Source organism: Ochlerotatus camptorhynchus, unplaced genomic scaffold (assembly GCF_037179485.1).
Source record: "Ochlerotatus camptorhynchus isolate MF236.1 unplaced genomic scaffold, CSIRO-AGI_Acam_v1.1 ptg000503l, whole genome shotgun sequence".
Classification (NCBI taxonomy): Eukaryota; Metazoa; Arthropoda; class Insecta; order Diptera; family Culicidae; genus Ochlerotatus; species Ochlerotatus camptorhynchus.
In genome coordinates, this window is record NW_027040988.1 from 1,655,645 (window position 1) to 1,670,879 (window position 15,235).

A 15,235-nucleotide genomic window follows, 5' to 3' on the forward strand; every position below is an offset into this window, starting at 1 on the left:
AAAAAGTTTCCCAAGTAACAATTGAGAAATCCAACTTAAACTCCTGTGCGCCTGGTGGCAGGAATAAGCACTTACCGACGGTGATAAGTCTGTGACAGCCCTTGAAAGTTTCATTGATTAATGCCAAATTATTTAATTTCAATGTGATTTCATGAAAATTTGTTGTCAGCATGGATGAATCTTGTACAAAATGCATAAAACTATTTTGTAATGCATTGTTCTTAAATAAATAGCTACTTCAAGACTTATAAATCACTGAAAACATATTAAGGTTTGAAATCATCTGCCGATTAAACAGCAGACAAAGTTGGCCGACTAAATCAATCGACGAAAAACTATTAAATAGGCCGATTGCTCGGAGTAGCACCAGACGAAAAACGATTTAATGTGCTGATTAATACACCGACTGAAATGAATTTTTAAGTGGCAATGGATTTAGTCGATGGACGCATCGGGTGATTTGGATGATGTTTGTTTATTTGGAAGATATTTTCGAAACAAAGCACGATAAAATTCAGCATTATATACCATTATTTCGAGTACTAATTTTTTGCTCGGATCATGTTTTGACTTCCACAGAAACTCGCTAGAATGAATAGAAAATAATAGTTTTTTGGTGGAAATTTCAAAAATGTATTCAGTTTGACACATTATTTCGGACTGATCACCGCTGCTATTGCAGCGTCACGGTGGTCGATTGAAACATGGATTTGTCAATAGTAGAATCCAAGTGAAATTTATGCGTCACTAGTGGCGGGAAATAGTACTAGTCGATGGTGATAAATTTATGGCAGCCGGTTTAAATTCCAGAGTTTGAGTGATAAATTATTGAAAAAAGAGTTCAAAATAGTGAGATACGAGCATTACTATGGATGATACATGTAGGAAATTTGTCAAATAATGTAATGTTATGACAATTTTCCTTGCAATGTCATTGAAAGATAATGAAAATGCGTTTTTTGATGCACCGATATTATTTAGGTTATGTTTTGTATGATTGAAATCGACGTCCAAGTCAGTCTGCTGGATATACTGGATGATGTTGGGGACTCCGTGCTAGCGGATTTAGAGACCAAGCATATTGTGTGCCTGGGCTACACCAGTGGATCAGCCTCGGGATCAGCAGCAAAGCAACAATTGAGGGGAATGGATTTGTTCTGCAAAGTTCCCATCCCGGAGAGCGGCCACATGAAATTAATCTCAAATTACCCCCCCCCCCCCCAAAACTTTGGAACTTATATTCTTCTGATCCGTAAACAGTGGCAACCTTTCTCCACTGCACGAATTTGTTGCTCCTCGAATTCGGAACTCGAAAAAGTTGAAATTTGTTCTCGTTGCATCCCGGGATAATGCAACGATCCTGCAACAACAATGAGAATGTTAAGCGGTGGAGCTTGTGTTTACGTTGTCTAAAAATTCAAATATTTTCCTGATTGCAAGCAGTGATATCATTGTAGTCGGGGGTGACCCCGGCGTAGTGGTTAACATCCATACCTCTCACGCCAAAGTCACGAGTTCAAATCTCACCCCCGGACAAGTCACGAATGACCCAAGAGTGTTAAAATGACTATAATGAAAAAAAAAAAAAAAAAAAATCATTGGTGTCATTTGTCACTTTGAAGCAGGACGCTTTTCCTACAATTCTACAAGCTTGGTGGGTGGTGGTCAAAAACGTACCAAGACAAGACAAGTGAAAATTCTAACACAGACAAACAGACATAACACTCGCAAGTTGTTCATCGAACAAGCATTTAACGGTTAATTTAAAAGTATCGTAGTTGGTAGTACCGCCACCTGTGGCGCGCATAGTCAATTTCCTTGCGTTTGACGTTAAGACACTACCGCCATCTGTTCAGCTTACTACCCACCACAGTGTACTCAACAGATGGCGGTAATGTTTTAGCGACGATGTTTTACTTTGAAAAATATTCAATGTGTTATGTCTGTTTGTCTGTGATTCTAATGTGAGTCACGTTTGACAGATGTTTACATTTTTATCACCGCTACAACAACAGCGCCACGGGTGGCCGGTAATTGGTTGGATTTTACTATATCTAGTTGGAAAAACGCTTCGAAATTAGTATCACCACCGACGAAGTATCACCATATCGTGATATCACCACAGACAAACAGACGTAACTCTTTGAAAAAGTTTTTCTTGAAAACATAGTATCTCAAAACATAGGACCTCAGTAGCGACATCAAACAAGCTTGCTCGCTAACTCGCAAACAATATTGCATAAAAGTTCTATAGAATGTATAGAAACGTCAAAGTGATCCGATGCCAGCGCTGCGGCGAGTAGTTCGCGGAACTGATAATATTCAAATCAACCGTTATATGCGTGAACGAAGATACACAATGAAGAGTTACGTCTGTTTGTCTGTGATATCACTGTCAATGTCGATGTTGGTGGGCGAGGGACGATTTTTTTTTATTTTTTTAAATCTGTTAGAGTGCTCATAAGAATAAATAAAAGTGCTTTGTTTGCTTATCAATGCTGAACGTAAACATTGAAAATAAAATAAAACACAATTAAAAAATCATTGTTAACAACAAAATTTGCTAAAATAAGGACCCGTTTTAAGTAGTTTTTTTTTCAAGAAACGCCCACGCACATTAGATCCGGATCGGATGCGTTGCGGCAAAGTGACAGCTAAATCTATTGTCTAACTGTCAAATTTACGTCAACGCAACGCAAACGGATCTAAAGTGGGTGGCCCTTAATCGCTATTCTTGAAACAGTTACATTTTACTCAAAACTATGTTTTCGCAAAATACCTAAAATTGGATACTTCTCAGCTAAATGCAGTGAAAGCACAGACAAACAGACATAACACATTGAATATTTCTCACTTTAAAACATCGTCGCTAAAACATTACCGCCATCTGTTGAATACACTGTGGTGGGTAGTACACTGAACAGATGGCGGTAGTGTGTAAACGTCAAACGCAAGGGAATTGACTATGCGCGCCACAGGTGGCGGTACTACCAACCACGATACGTTTAAATTGACCGTTAAATGCTTGTTCGATGAACTACTTGCGAGAGTTATGTCTGTTTGTCTGTGGTGAAAGTGTATCAAAAAAGATACACTTTCACTGCATTTATCAACACACCCAAGGTGAGTTCCCTTATGTTTTTAAACTCAAATGTCAAAATTTTGTTTTGTAAAATAAATCGCCCAAAATGTCGCTCGTGCATAAATTTCTCATTTTGGCTTAATTTTTTTAGTTTTTACTAACAAACTGTTCTAAAAAGGTTTAGAATTCATGGTTCCGACATCGCTGATCTATTTCGACACATTGACGCGTAAAACATGTCCAATCACTACGATATACCTTCCTGGTATGTTTCGGCATTATTCGCCCATTCGGTGGCGTTTTTTAATTATGGCACTGATTTTTCTTGGTTTGTAGGGCCGGCAAGCCGCCCACTGGATTGCACCTGGACGTGATGAAAGATGACAAATTGGTTCAGAAGCTGATGATCGACGAGAAGAAGTGCTACCTTTTCGGGCGAAATCCACAGATGAACGATTTCTGCATCGATCATGCATCCTGTTCCCGCGTCCATGCTGCATTCGTCTATCACAAGCACCTGAACATAGCGTATCTGGTAGATTTGGGTTCCACGCATGGAACTTATATTGGTTCGGTTCGACTGGAAGCGCACAAACCGACGCAGTTGCAGATCAATTCAACCTTCCACTTTGGGGCATCGACTAGGTTTTACATGCTGCGCGAGAGACCTAATGTGCGATCGAACATAATGGAAGATATACCGATGATGGATACGAGCGACGGAACGTATCTGGGACTCCCTGAAAGCCAAACGGAACTGGATGTAAGATGGGTTGGGTTTTGTCTGATTTATATATGTTTTACAATCGGCTTAATTTTCAGAATTTGACAGAGTATAATACCGCTCATAATCGGAGGATCACGATGCTAGGAATAGCTGACGAGACTAGTAGCTTTAAAAAGGTAAGAGCCGATTGTACAATCATAGAATTGCATAGAAATTTGAATATTTTACAATCTTTAAATCAAAGAACATGAAGAATAAGAGAAAGAGGAAAGGTGTCCAGTTCAATGAAGATGAAATCGTCATCAATCCCGAAGATATTGATCCGAGTATAGGACGATTCCGTAATCTCGTTTCGTCTACAGTCGTCCCAGTAGCTGCCAAACGGGCAAAACTCGAAGTCCATTCAATGGGTATTAATAGCCATACAAAGCCCTTTTTAGCCATCCTCGTTGATCAGAATCATTCCTTATCTTCAGGTCTTTCTACGTCACCTTCCTCCGGTAAAGCCATGCAGCATTCTCACAATTTGGTACCGAGTTTGTACCATGGAATCGATGAGCAATCGCACGATGGCCGAGGTAGCACCGGCAATGGGTCCGGTTTTGGTTTCAACATGGACACGACACCCAGCGGTATGACCACACAACTGGGTATTATTCTACCAAATCCAGCGCCGGATGTGGACCCAGCTAGTGCCAGCACATCTATAATGCCTCCTCCAATGTACAACAACATGGCACCCAAGAGGGGTAAGCTAATTATTGCATTCTGGTGCTGATACACCATTCACATGTTTCAAATTACAGTGAAAATTGCAGAAAAACCAGATGTATCTGACGAACCGAAGAAGAAGAAATACGCAAAGGAACAGTGGCCTGGGAGGAAACCACTCGGACTGGGAGGATTCTAAATTTTAAGCAGCGTTACGATTCTAATCGTAGGTATTGGTGTGACTATTTGGTAGCCTGCTAAAATTACTGAATAATAATTAATACATAATCGAATGTTTATGCCGTAACACGTTAAGCATAGGAACGTGAAATGTTTTTGATATTTAGTGAGAACTTCCTGGAAATACGCAACTTATAGCTATTGTAGAAACTTACGGATACTTTTTTCTGTTAATTTGATTGCAGTGTTAAGGTAATTTTATGATTAATTTGCATTTTAAAGTCCGCGGTGCTCATTTTTTCCTTTTAGTCAGTAATCTAATAAGTTGTCAAAATCCAGAATTATGCTAATCTAGACATTGGAAAATTCTCGAGACTGGGACCTCAATATTGTTTAGACAATCTTTGACTTAGGTACATAACAATTGTATAGGTCATCTATATTTAAAAAAATATAAATAAATCGAGACAATGAAGAAAAACCAACCCACCTTCATAGAAGAAATTTAAGCTCCTTGCTGTTGAGCATTTTTTTCAAGATCTTGGACATAGAAAAATTTTCAATAGTCTGCAACTGAGCAATTTACGAGATCGCGATTTCAGATAAATAGACCGATTTAAAAAAATAACTTTTAAAACATAGGGGAAAAGTTGGCTTCGGTAATATTTTTTAGTATAGACGCATTTCGCACCAAATCGAATCGAAGCTGGCAGCACCCTCTCAGATTTCAATAAAATTTTCTGGATGTGTAGACTTTGACTAAATAAGCACTTTTGCAACCTTAACCTATTATCGTCAGGGGGTAAAAAAAAGTCCTAGAGCACTCTAATTTAGCCAATAGTTGCTCTGAAACATAATGTATCCACATGCCAAAATTGAGCTCTCAAAGACGTTGTTTACCCCCAGACGATAATAGGTTAAGGTATTGCCGAAGCCTAATTTTCCCCTATTTAGATTTTGCGACTTGATGATTGAGATGAAAAAAATACATTTAAAAAAAGGGCTAAAACAAAACGTATTCTGTTCACGGTTAATTTATCGAATAAAAACATGATTTAAAACAATAGTATTGTAATTGTTCTCTGCGGTTTGGTAAGAAAGCATATAGGGCTCGTTGTGCCAAATTAGTAATGGCACGGTTCGAGTAAAATAGGGTAATTGTAGGTTATTCTAAAGTGCCTGAATTTTAAGTTTGGGCGTGAACGGGAATATAGGTGATTAATTTACTGCCCATAAAAGCATAATTGTCCCATCTTTGCTTGATTTCCTTTTCATATCGGACAGTGTATGGGCAGTTTACGTAAGGATAAAATTTAATCATTTAGAAATAAAGCGCTTCACTTTCAGAAATCCTTCACGTCGCAATCGATGAACCATTCTAATCGTTTTCGCGCAGACCAACCAGCGAGGATGGAGTCAACATAGAACCAGGAACGGATATTAGGGCGGATTTATCTCCCTTGGAAAACAAGAAAAACCCGGAAAAGGCGAAATCATGTCAGAACCGACCAAGGACGATCTACGGAAGGAAATTGCCGGTGAAGCACGGAATGAAATACGAAGCGTTAGAGAAAAAGTACAAGGGATTCCAAAAGAAGCAAACAACGGCGGCAGACCTGTGGCACTTGGTGAGACCGGGCCAATTTTTTATTTCTGGCGTTACACTTGAAAACGGCACAAAAGCCTTTGCAAACAAAAGTTGTGAGTCCTTTACAAGCGAACCGGATTACGCCAACGCAAACCAACAACATCATCGATTAAGGCCCAAGCACATTAGATCCGGATCGGACGCGTTGCGGCAAAGTGACAGCTAAATCTATTGTCTAAGCACAGACAAACAGACGTAACTCTTTGAAAAAGTTTGTCTTGAAAACATAGCATCTCAAAACATAGGACCTCAGTAACGACATCTCTCGGGCTTCTCGCGGAAAACAATCTTGCTCGCTAACTCGCAAACAATATTGCATGAAAGTTCAATAGAATGTATAGAAACGTCAAAGTGATCCGATGCCAGCGCTACGGCGAGTAGTTCGCGGAACTGATAATATTCATATCAACCGTTAAATGCGTGAACGAAGATACACAATGAAGAGTTACGTCTGTTTGTCTGTGGTCTAAGGGTCAAATTTACGTCAACGCAACGCAAAAGGATCTAAAGGTCAGCGCACAATAGATACGTTTTCGGGTTTTTTGACAGGGCTGCATGGGCTAACTGTCAAACCTGAAAACGTATCTATTGTGCGCTGGCCTTAATGTGGGTGGCCCTTTTGGGAATATTCTTCTCTTTCCAATACAAGAGCAAATTTTCATTATGTCGAAAGTAACATTCGCACCGATCCGAGAAAAATAAAGTTTTATTTTGATGACCGAAAAGTTGCTCCTATTTCCAATTGAACACACATAATCTCATACTGATAGCAATGTTAAATATATTAAACAGAGTTTTAATCATACAAAGCAGATCGCTAGCTTTCATGCTAAAAAATACTGGTTTTTGAGTTAAAAGTTATTATACGTCTAATGAGAGAGAGAAGGATTAGTATTTTCCATTTAATTCTACTACTTTATTTGCTTATCCTTGACAGATACACGTATTTCGTCTACAATGCGCAGACTTCTTCAGTGTCTTGTACTAATACTCGACTGAAGAAAAACATCGCATTTACCGAATATACATTTTCACTTAGTTGTTTGTTTGTTTGATTTTTTGTTTGATTGACCGCCCACGGTTGCTACTCTGTTACTGCCAGATCAGCTGTAATTACACAGAGAACCAATAGACGATGCTTGGGACTAGCAATCATCCTCAATGTGTAAAAACTGGTGATCTTAAATTAGGCAATACCAGCGCCGGCCGCGCCCGAACACAGGTCAAGAAAGGAATGGGAAGGATTGTGTTGACATGACACTCGCTTTGATGGAAGCCGAGAACACCTCTGCACTTCCACGAGGAATCACTGGGATGTTGGATAAGAGGGTTGGGTTTGCAGCAGGGTTCGTTTTGGTAAACGATAAGCTGAATTGATGTCCTAACGATCATATAACGCGAAGGAGCTTGGGACTAAACCCACGGTCTTCTGCTCAGTAAGCAAAAACGTTTGCCACTAGGCAGACGAGCACCTTTTTAATCACCGAGTTGCTGTTATTACCATTTAGTCATATTAACAAATAAAACGATTGACGAATCTTGAATGTGGATGGGCCTGAGATTAGACTCATGATGTTCTGCTCAGTAAGCAAAAACGGTTGCTCTAAGGCCACCGAGCCCCTCATATCACATAATACCGTTGCTCAAATTTGTGTATCCATTCAAATCCGGAACCAACGACAACAACGAGTTTCGCAAAATACACGATACACAAGCGATTTTACCATAAATCTGACCTGGGACCGCGTTTTTCTGCTCAGTAAGCAGGCCACTGTAACCAACGATCTTTCAAATCCGCAAACTAAAAACTACGAAAAAGTACTTAGGCCTTCATTAAGTTCCACTTTCACGCGACGTTCAATGTTTTAATTTGCTCTTTACGTATTGTTCAGGCTATAAATAGGCCCTTTTCAAAAGTTACGCGAGAAATACGCACAATCGTCGCCTACCTCGCAAAACTGGTTCCAAACGACAACAAAGGCATAAGCAACGATGGATTGTTGAACTTTGCTGGCTCCGGTGGTGTAGTGCACAGCAAAAAAAAATGTAATAACGATCTGTCTCTGTCTTATCTCAAATACAAAATGCCAATGGTATGAATGTATCTATATATAACTTGGAAATGACGTACAATCAAATAAACCCGTAACCCACTCACTTGGTGAGGCTTCAGAATCGTCCAGTGGGCAGTGCGCTCTACACTCCAAGTTCCCTTTTTTCAAATTTACCGCAAATTTGATATTTTACCCATTGCGTGTTGATTAGTCACAATGAAACATTGTGACAGAAGTTGAGGTTACTAGTGTATTAAATAATCTAGGTCCTATTTAGGATTATCCTATCCTATCCAAATCTGGCCAACGCCCACCCTAAACCTAAACCTGTTCTAATCCACCTGAAATGACTAACGAATGGAAGACTTTGACTACCCAGCCATGCAATAGTCTCATTCCGTGCCTTATGGCAACTTGATGATTCTATTGCGCTCATCTTTTGGCACCACCCAGGGGAGACTTGGTCCTGTACCCAATGCTTAACTTATCTCCATTCCACTCAGCTACTCGCAATTTCTTGTGATATAGTGGGCGGAATATTATTATATGAGATAATTCAATGCAGACGTCTTTCCAAATTTGGCGGATCGACAGGTAATCGGTGAGTTACCACGATAGTTGCTATTCAACAACTCGACAACGTCCCAACGTCAACGCCTGCTATGAGAATTTCACATTGCAGACGCCAACGAAATGACGTCATCGAGCTATCGATCAACTACCCTGGTTATCGCCTGGTACCTTATAGCACAAACGAAGTGACAGACGGAGCGGCTCGAAAACTTTGGTGACTAACCTGCTATTGCAATTTTTCAGTGTACCACATGGCAACACCACTACTACTGGATTGTACCACATGGCAACACTACTATTAGATTGAACTAGCATTTTCACCAAATGTACTAGAATGTTTTGGTTCTATATCATTCACTCTACTCAAAACTGAAATGCATAAAAAAATGACAAAATGATACGCACTCTTTGCACACTGTCAAAGAATCATTGTACACAAAATCAACTTTGTTCAAATCAAAACAAAAAAACTAACCCATCTGGTGGATGATGGCACAAGCTTCCAAGAAAATTCTATTACAATGAACCACATTATTTTAATGGGTTTCTTCGCCAGTTAGTCGTCTGTAACTTCGTTTGTGCTTATAGCACGATGCTAGGAGGCGAACCGGAAGAATCGATGAGCTACCTCCCCCAATATACATTTTCACTTAGAAACTAGGTAAACTTAAATTTAATTTTCTATAGGAGCAGGTACTCCGCTGCTTACTCGTTGATGTGTCCTAGGTAGTAACTTGAAAAGCCATGTGTGTCCGTTTCCTTGATCCCTGTTGAGTAAAGATGAATTACGTTGTTTGTTGATCTCGAGGCTTTCTGCAACATCCAATTTCCATGGTGTAGATACGGTTCGTAAAATCGTGATGTCCTCCGTCGATAGTTGGTGGTCCTCTGTGAAGATGTGTTCTGCAACCTTTGATTTGAAATCATATGTTAGGCCTTTTTCCTCTTGCTTTTTGGCCTTATTAACCTCCGCTATATGTTCTTTAAATCTAGTTGCTAAAGTTCTCTTGGTTTGTCCTACATATACTTTGTTACAATGATTACAGCTTATTTTATATACACCTGCTTTACCTAAAACATTAACTGGGTCTTTAGTGGATCCTAACAATGATTTCAACTGGTTATATCTACTGGTGAAAACTAAATCTAATCCGAATTGTTTTAACTGTGGTCTTAGCTTGCAAGTAATATCTTGATCAAATGGAACGGACACTCGTTTCAATGGTTCAGGTGCTGCGGTGAGGGTTGTATATAATCTCCTTTGTAGAATTCTCGCTTTTTATCGATGATTGCCTGGATTGTGGTCTCCTTGTATCTGTTGAGTCTTGCTGTTTCGAAGATGTACTGTAATTCCTTAACCTTTCCTGTATCGCTGAGTGGAAGAGTCTGCATTCGATGAATCATGTGGTGAAAGGCGGCCATTTTCTGCTGGAACGAATGGTTGGAAGTATACTGCCGCTCTTCGCATGTCGGTCCCATAGTTGTTTTTGTCAAAACTGAGTTTTTCAATGCAAATGGTAGATAATCACCCATATTTTCACAATACTGGATGAACTCAACAACTTTGTTCTGAAAAAGTTTGAGAAGACAGTCAAATTAGTTGTCCCATCACATAAGAAGCAATGGTACGAACCTAACTTAAACCGCGATTTTCTCGGCTTGCTGATTTTCGCTATGGGACGGACATGCGAATAGCGGCAGTATAGGGGATAACTCTTTTGGTGTTTGTTGGTTTCCTGTAAATTTCGTATTCAAACGAGGAAGATGATGACGATTCCCTGATGACTAGAAGACCGAGAAATGCGAGTTTCCCGTCTTTTTCTACCTCGTGAGTGAATTTGATATCCTTGTGAATGCTGTTGATCTCATCTAAAATTTGTAGAAGGGCTTCCCGTTTAACTACGCTGAAGATATCGCCAACAAACCTCCAACAACGGTTTGGTAATAGTCCTTTTTCCTTCAGGATTGTCTCCAAGTTGGCCATGAAAAGTTCACACAAGAAGGGGGATAGGGGGTTTCCCATTGGGGCTCCTTTCGTCTGCTTGTAGAAGTTACCTCGGAAAGAGAAGTTGTTTTCTTCCATACAAAGGTGGGTCAGCTAAAGGTACGTTCGAACCTTGTTTCTCCATGCTGCATCCTCTCGTTGTGTTAATAGCCAGTCCTCCAAATGGTTGATCGCTTCTTTGACCGGTACACTGGGAAAAAGGGCTGTGACGTCGAAAGATACCATAATCTCGTCCTCGTTGATGTCTCCTGAAGATTGTAGTTCCTGGGCGAACTCCTGGGTGTTACTAACTGCCTTACTCTGGAACTGATTCGGCATACTCTGGAACTCTATGACTAGCCACTTCGCTAGTTTTTGGGTGGGGGAACCAACTGCAGACACGATCTCTCGTATTTCATTTCCCGGTTTGTGGACTTTGGGGAGACCTTTGCTCCTGGGTAGAATGGGATTGGGTTCCCGTAAACGACCTGCTCCATCTCCTAATATCGATTTGCACTCCTTCAGTGCTTTCTCCACGCGTCTCACTATGTTCTGTAAGGGGTCTACTCGAAGCTGTCTATACGGTCCGTTGTTAATCTTCGTTGTCATCTGATTATCGTAATCGTTCTTGTCCATGATAACGACCGCGTTTCCCTTGTCCGCCTTCACGTAGTATACTGCTTTACTTTTTAGCTCATTTACAATCCGAATTTCTTTTTCGTTGGCGCGACTTTGTTCCTGTACGTCCTTGATTATGTTCGATTTGATAGTCCTAACCGTATTCTGTGATGTTGTTGGAAGCGTCTTGGTAATCGCTGTTTCTACGTCAATGATGATCTGCTCCACGTCTGGCTTGGTTGTAACCGCGTATCCTAGCCCCTTGTTGAGGTGTGTCAATTGTTCTTCCGTGAATGCGGTCGACGATCGGTTGACAACCAACCCATCACTGGAGTGAACCCTTGGCGTCGTGGTGATGGTTGATGGGATCTGTTCACCCGTTCGGTGTGTCGTCCGTCTCCGTTGAGACTCCTATCGTAGTCTGTTTAGCTTCCTATCCTGCAGCTTCCGCTTCCTATCTGATTCACACTCCTCTGCTACCTTGGCCCTAGACAGAAACTCCTGAAATTTAATTGGATACTCCTTGGCCAATTTGAGATGTAGATAATAACATTCCAAAACCTTCATGTCCAGTTTACTATATAGCCGTCTGATGCTATCCTTGATGAACTCTGCTTCCATCCTCTTTACTACGCTGGGTGGGGTGGGTGTCCGTACCTTAATCCTATGGCTATCTTCAGAAATGCTACGTCCTTGTGAAGCGATGCGATGGTTTTCTTCAATAAGATGAATTTATTTGGCTCCGACGGCTTGGTTGCCATGATGAATCCTGATGAATGTGGGTGTCTTAGTGGAATACCTGTATAATGAGAGAGAGAAGGATTAGTATTTTCCATTTTATTCCACTACTTTATTTGCTTATCCTTGACAGATACGCGTATTTCGTCTACAATGTGCAGACTTCTTCAGTGTCTTGTACTAATACTCGTTTGGTGGCCCCTAATGTTGCTTAAGTCAAAGTGTATTTACCAGAATATGCGGAAGAATTATCTATCACGTCTCCTTATGTGCAGCCCATTCGTCATTTTAGGACCACCGAAATCATCTTAGCAACAAACCTGGGGGGGGGGGGGACGTGCTGTCAAATCAGCCTACTGATCATTCTTGTATGAAACTGGTTCCAAACGTAAACAAACGCTGTAAGTTTCTTATGGCTTGTTTACGTTTGGAACCAGTTATGCGAGGCATGCGAGGTAGGCGACGATTGTTCGTATTTGACAGCCACCTCCCCCCTTGCAACAAACAGTTTGATTTATGAAGAGCTTTGATTGTGTTGGTTTATTTCCTTTAAATTCCGTTATAATTGCTTATCTTTTGACAGATACGCGTATTTTATTACCAAAGCTCTTCATATAAGGATTCCGTTAAGAGGTTCGACAAATTTAAAAGATTTCAGTTTGATTTATTCACTTTAATAATGAGAAAGCGAAACGACGAACGTACACTTTTCACGGGTTTTTGTGCACTGTTACTTGAGACAAACGGCATCCCCATAGAAATTGGGTGACTTAAGTAACATCGAAAAATATTTTGATCGGAAGGTGATTACGTCAAAAAGCAATTTGACTGGTAAGTAAATTTAAAAATGGTATGTGATCCTATATTGACATTGCATCGATTGACACTGATAGCTTAACTTTGCTTACTTTTGTTACTTTCGACGTAATGAAAATTTGCTCTTGAATAATGGTATTGATTTGTGTGAGCGTACTTCGGTTCACGTGTAAAGGGCATTACAACTTTTGTTTATACAAGCTTTTCAGCCGTTTTCAAATGTTATGCCTGATTTATAAATTAAATATCAAAATTAAACTCAATATGCGCCAGGTTTGAAAAGAATATTTTTGAACCTGGAAGTGTGTTTGTAATACTAGAGTCGGTGTATTATTCACCGACTTAATGTAATACCAATATTCATTTGATAACATTTGAACACAGACAAACAGACATAACACATTGAATATTTCTCATTGTAAAACATCGTCGCTACAACATTACCGCCATCTGTTGAGTACACTGTGGTGGGTAGTACGCTGAACAGATGGCGGTAGTGTGTAAACGTCAAACGCAAGGGAATTGACTATGCGCGCCACATGTGGCAGTACTACCAACTGAGATACTTTTAAATTGATCGTTAAATGCTTGTGCGATGAACAACTTGTGAGTGTTATGTCTGTTTGTCTCTGATTTGAATATTTCATTTGATGCATACATGCGGGGCTTATTGTGAGTAAAAGTAACCTCGGCAAGGCATTTTTGCCCCATGGCAGTTTCAAAAAAAGTTTTGAGATGACCTTTTGAAAAAAAATCGTAAACAACTTTTGACGATATTTAATTTGTATTACATTGTTGATTTATGAAAGCAGTGTTATAAACTTGCAATACGATGGACAAACTCCTATAAATATCCACTATAGGGCATATATATAACGTTTAACCAAATTCGATCAAATTTGGCAAAGTTGTTGCTGACCTCAATACAGATCATGAAAAAGCAGTGGGGAGAAGGGAGTTGTGATCCAACAAACAAAAACGGCCCACCTTAATAAGTATCCTCTATATTTTTCATTGTATTTTCATTTTATGATGTACAAGGGGGTCAGGGGCCATGTCACCGATGTGAATATTCACACCATCCATAATACACCAGGGAAGGGGAGAGGAGTGAGCAACACAGCATCTTTACCCATGGGGGTTAAAAAAGTTCTGCGAGGTACACTTGTGGTGAACCAGCGGCTCAGGGATTGTAGAAAGGAAAAGGGTTGGGTAGGTTTAAAATGCAGAAATAGATGCCGTCACGATTGAATGCGCATGTTTAAACAACGTTGATCCAGGTACCTATCATATAAATTTGCATATAATCTAGCTAATAAAGTTAAATAATAATAATATAATCTAGTTATGATTATTGTCAATAATACTTACATTTCGATAAAGATGGTGCTGCCTACTTTACCTGTTATGTGATACTTATCATCACAGAGTCCAACCTTGAATCGCAGACCAGGTCCACTAACAAAACACTCGTTCCGAGAAGGGTTTATGGTCTTCTTCTTCTTCTTCTTCTTCAGGTTCGCTCACCACCCGGAATGAAGGCTCGGTGCGGTTAGTAATATCAAACAGTGTTACATGCAAACGAAAAAACGAAAAAGAGATACAACCAGGATTAGTTTTTTAAAGTAATAGTTTCATCTGAGTACCCAACTAACCATATCTCAGTGACATTGTACCACTCTGAACCCACACCTAAAGCTATTTTGTGATTATATGGTTACTTTGGTATTCACATGAAATGTTGTGCAAGTACCAGAAGTTCAACAACGCCCAACTATGGACAGCTCAATGTTAATACCATTTACTCTTTGAATCAGCTTACACAAACATGATAATGTACTAAGAAACATCTAAGAATGTATAGAGATAAAGTTCAAAAATACAGTTTTAACTGATGGTACTTTATAAACTTCAAACTGTCCAATATTGGACCCTGCCAACACACGGCGCCTGCACGGCAATGTGGGCCGTCAGAATGGTTCATCGGTTGCGAAGTGAAGTGCTTCTTAAACTGAAGCGATACATTTCTCAATGTTTCAACGTTATCCTAACGTAAACTTAATATTATCACCCATATGCCCGTCCAAGCCCGAAACCCATCCAC

The 15,235-nt window shown here is 40.0% G+C and overlaps 1 protein-coding gene across 1 annotated transcript; it reads left to right on the forward strand.

Moving 5' to 3' along the window:
- The first annotated feature begins 3,182 nt into the window (after positions 1 to 3,182).
- NiPp1 (nuclear inhibitor of protein phosphatase 1) lies at positions 3,183 to 5,304 on the forward strand. The gene is made up of 6 exons (XM_065235878.1): positions 3,183 to 3,347; positions 3,419 to 3,845; positions 3,905 to 3,985; positions 4,054 to 4,219; positions 4,286 to 4,558; positions 4,616 to 5,304. The coding sequence occupies exons 1-6, from the start codon at positions 3,319 to 3,321 to the stop codon at positions 4,717 to 4,719; spliced, it is 1,080 nt and encodes a 359-aa protein (XP_065091950.1). The 5' UTR covers positions 3,183 to 3,318; the 3' UTR covers positions 4,720 to 5,304.
- Positions 5,305 to 15,235: the final 9,931 nt, after the last annotated feature.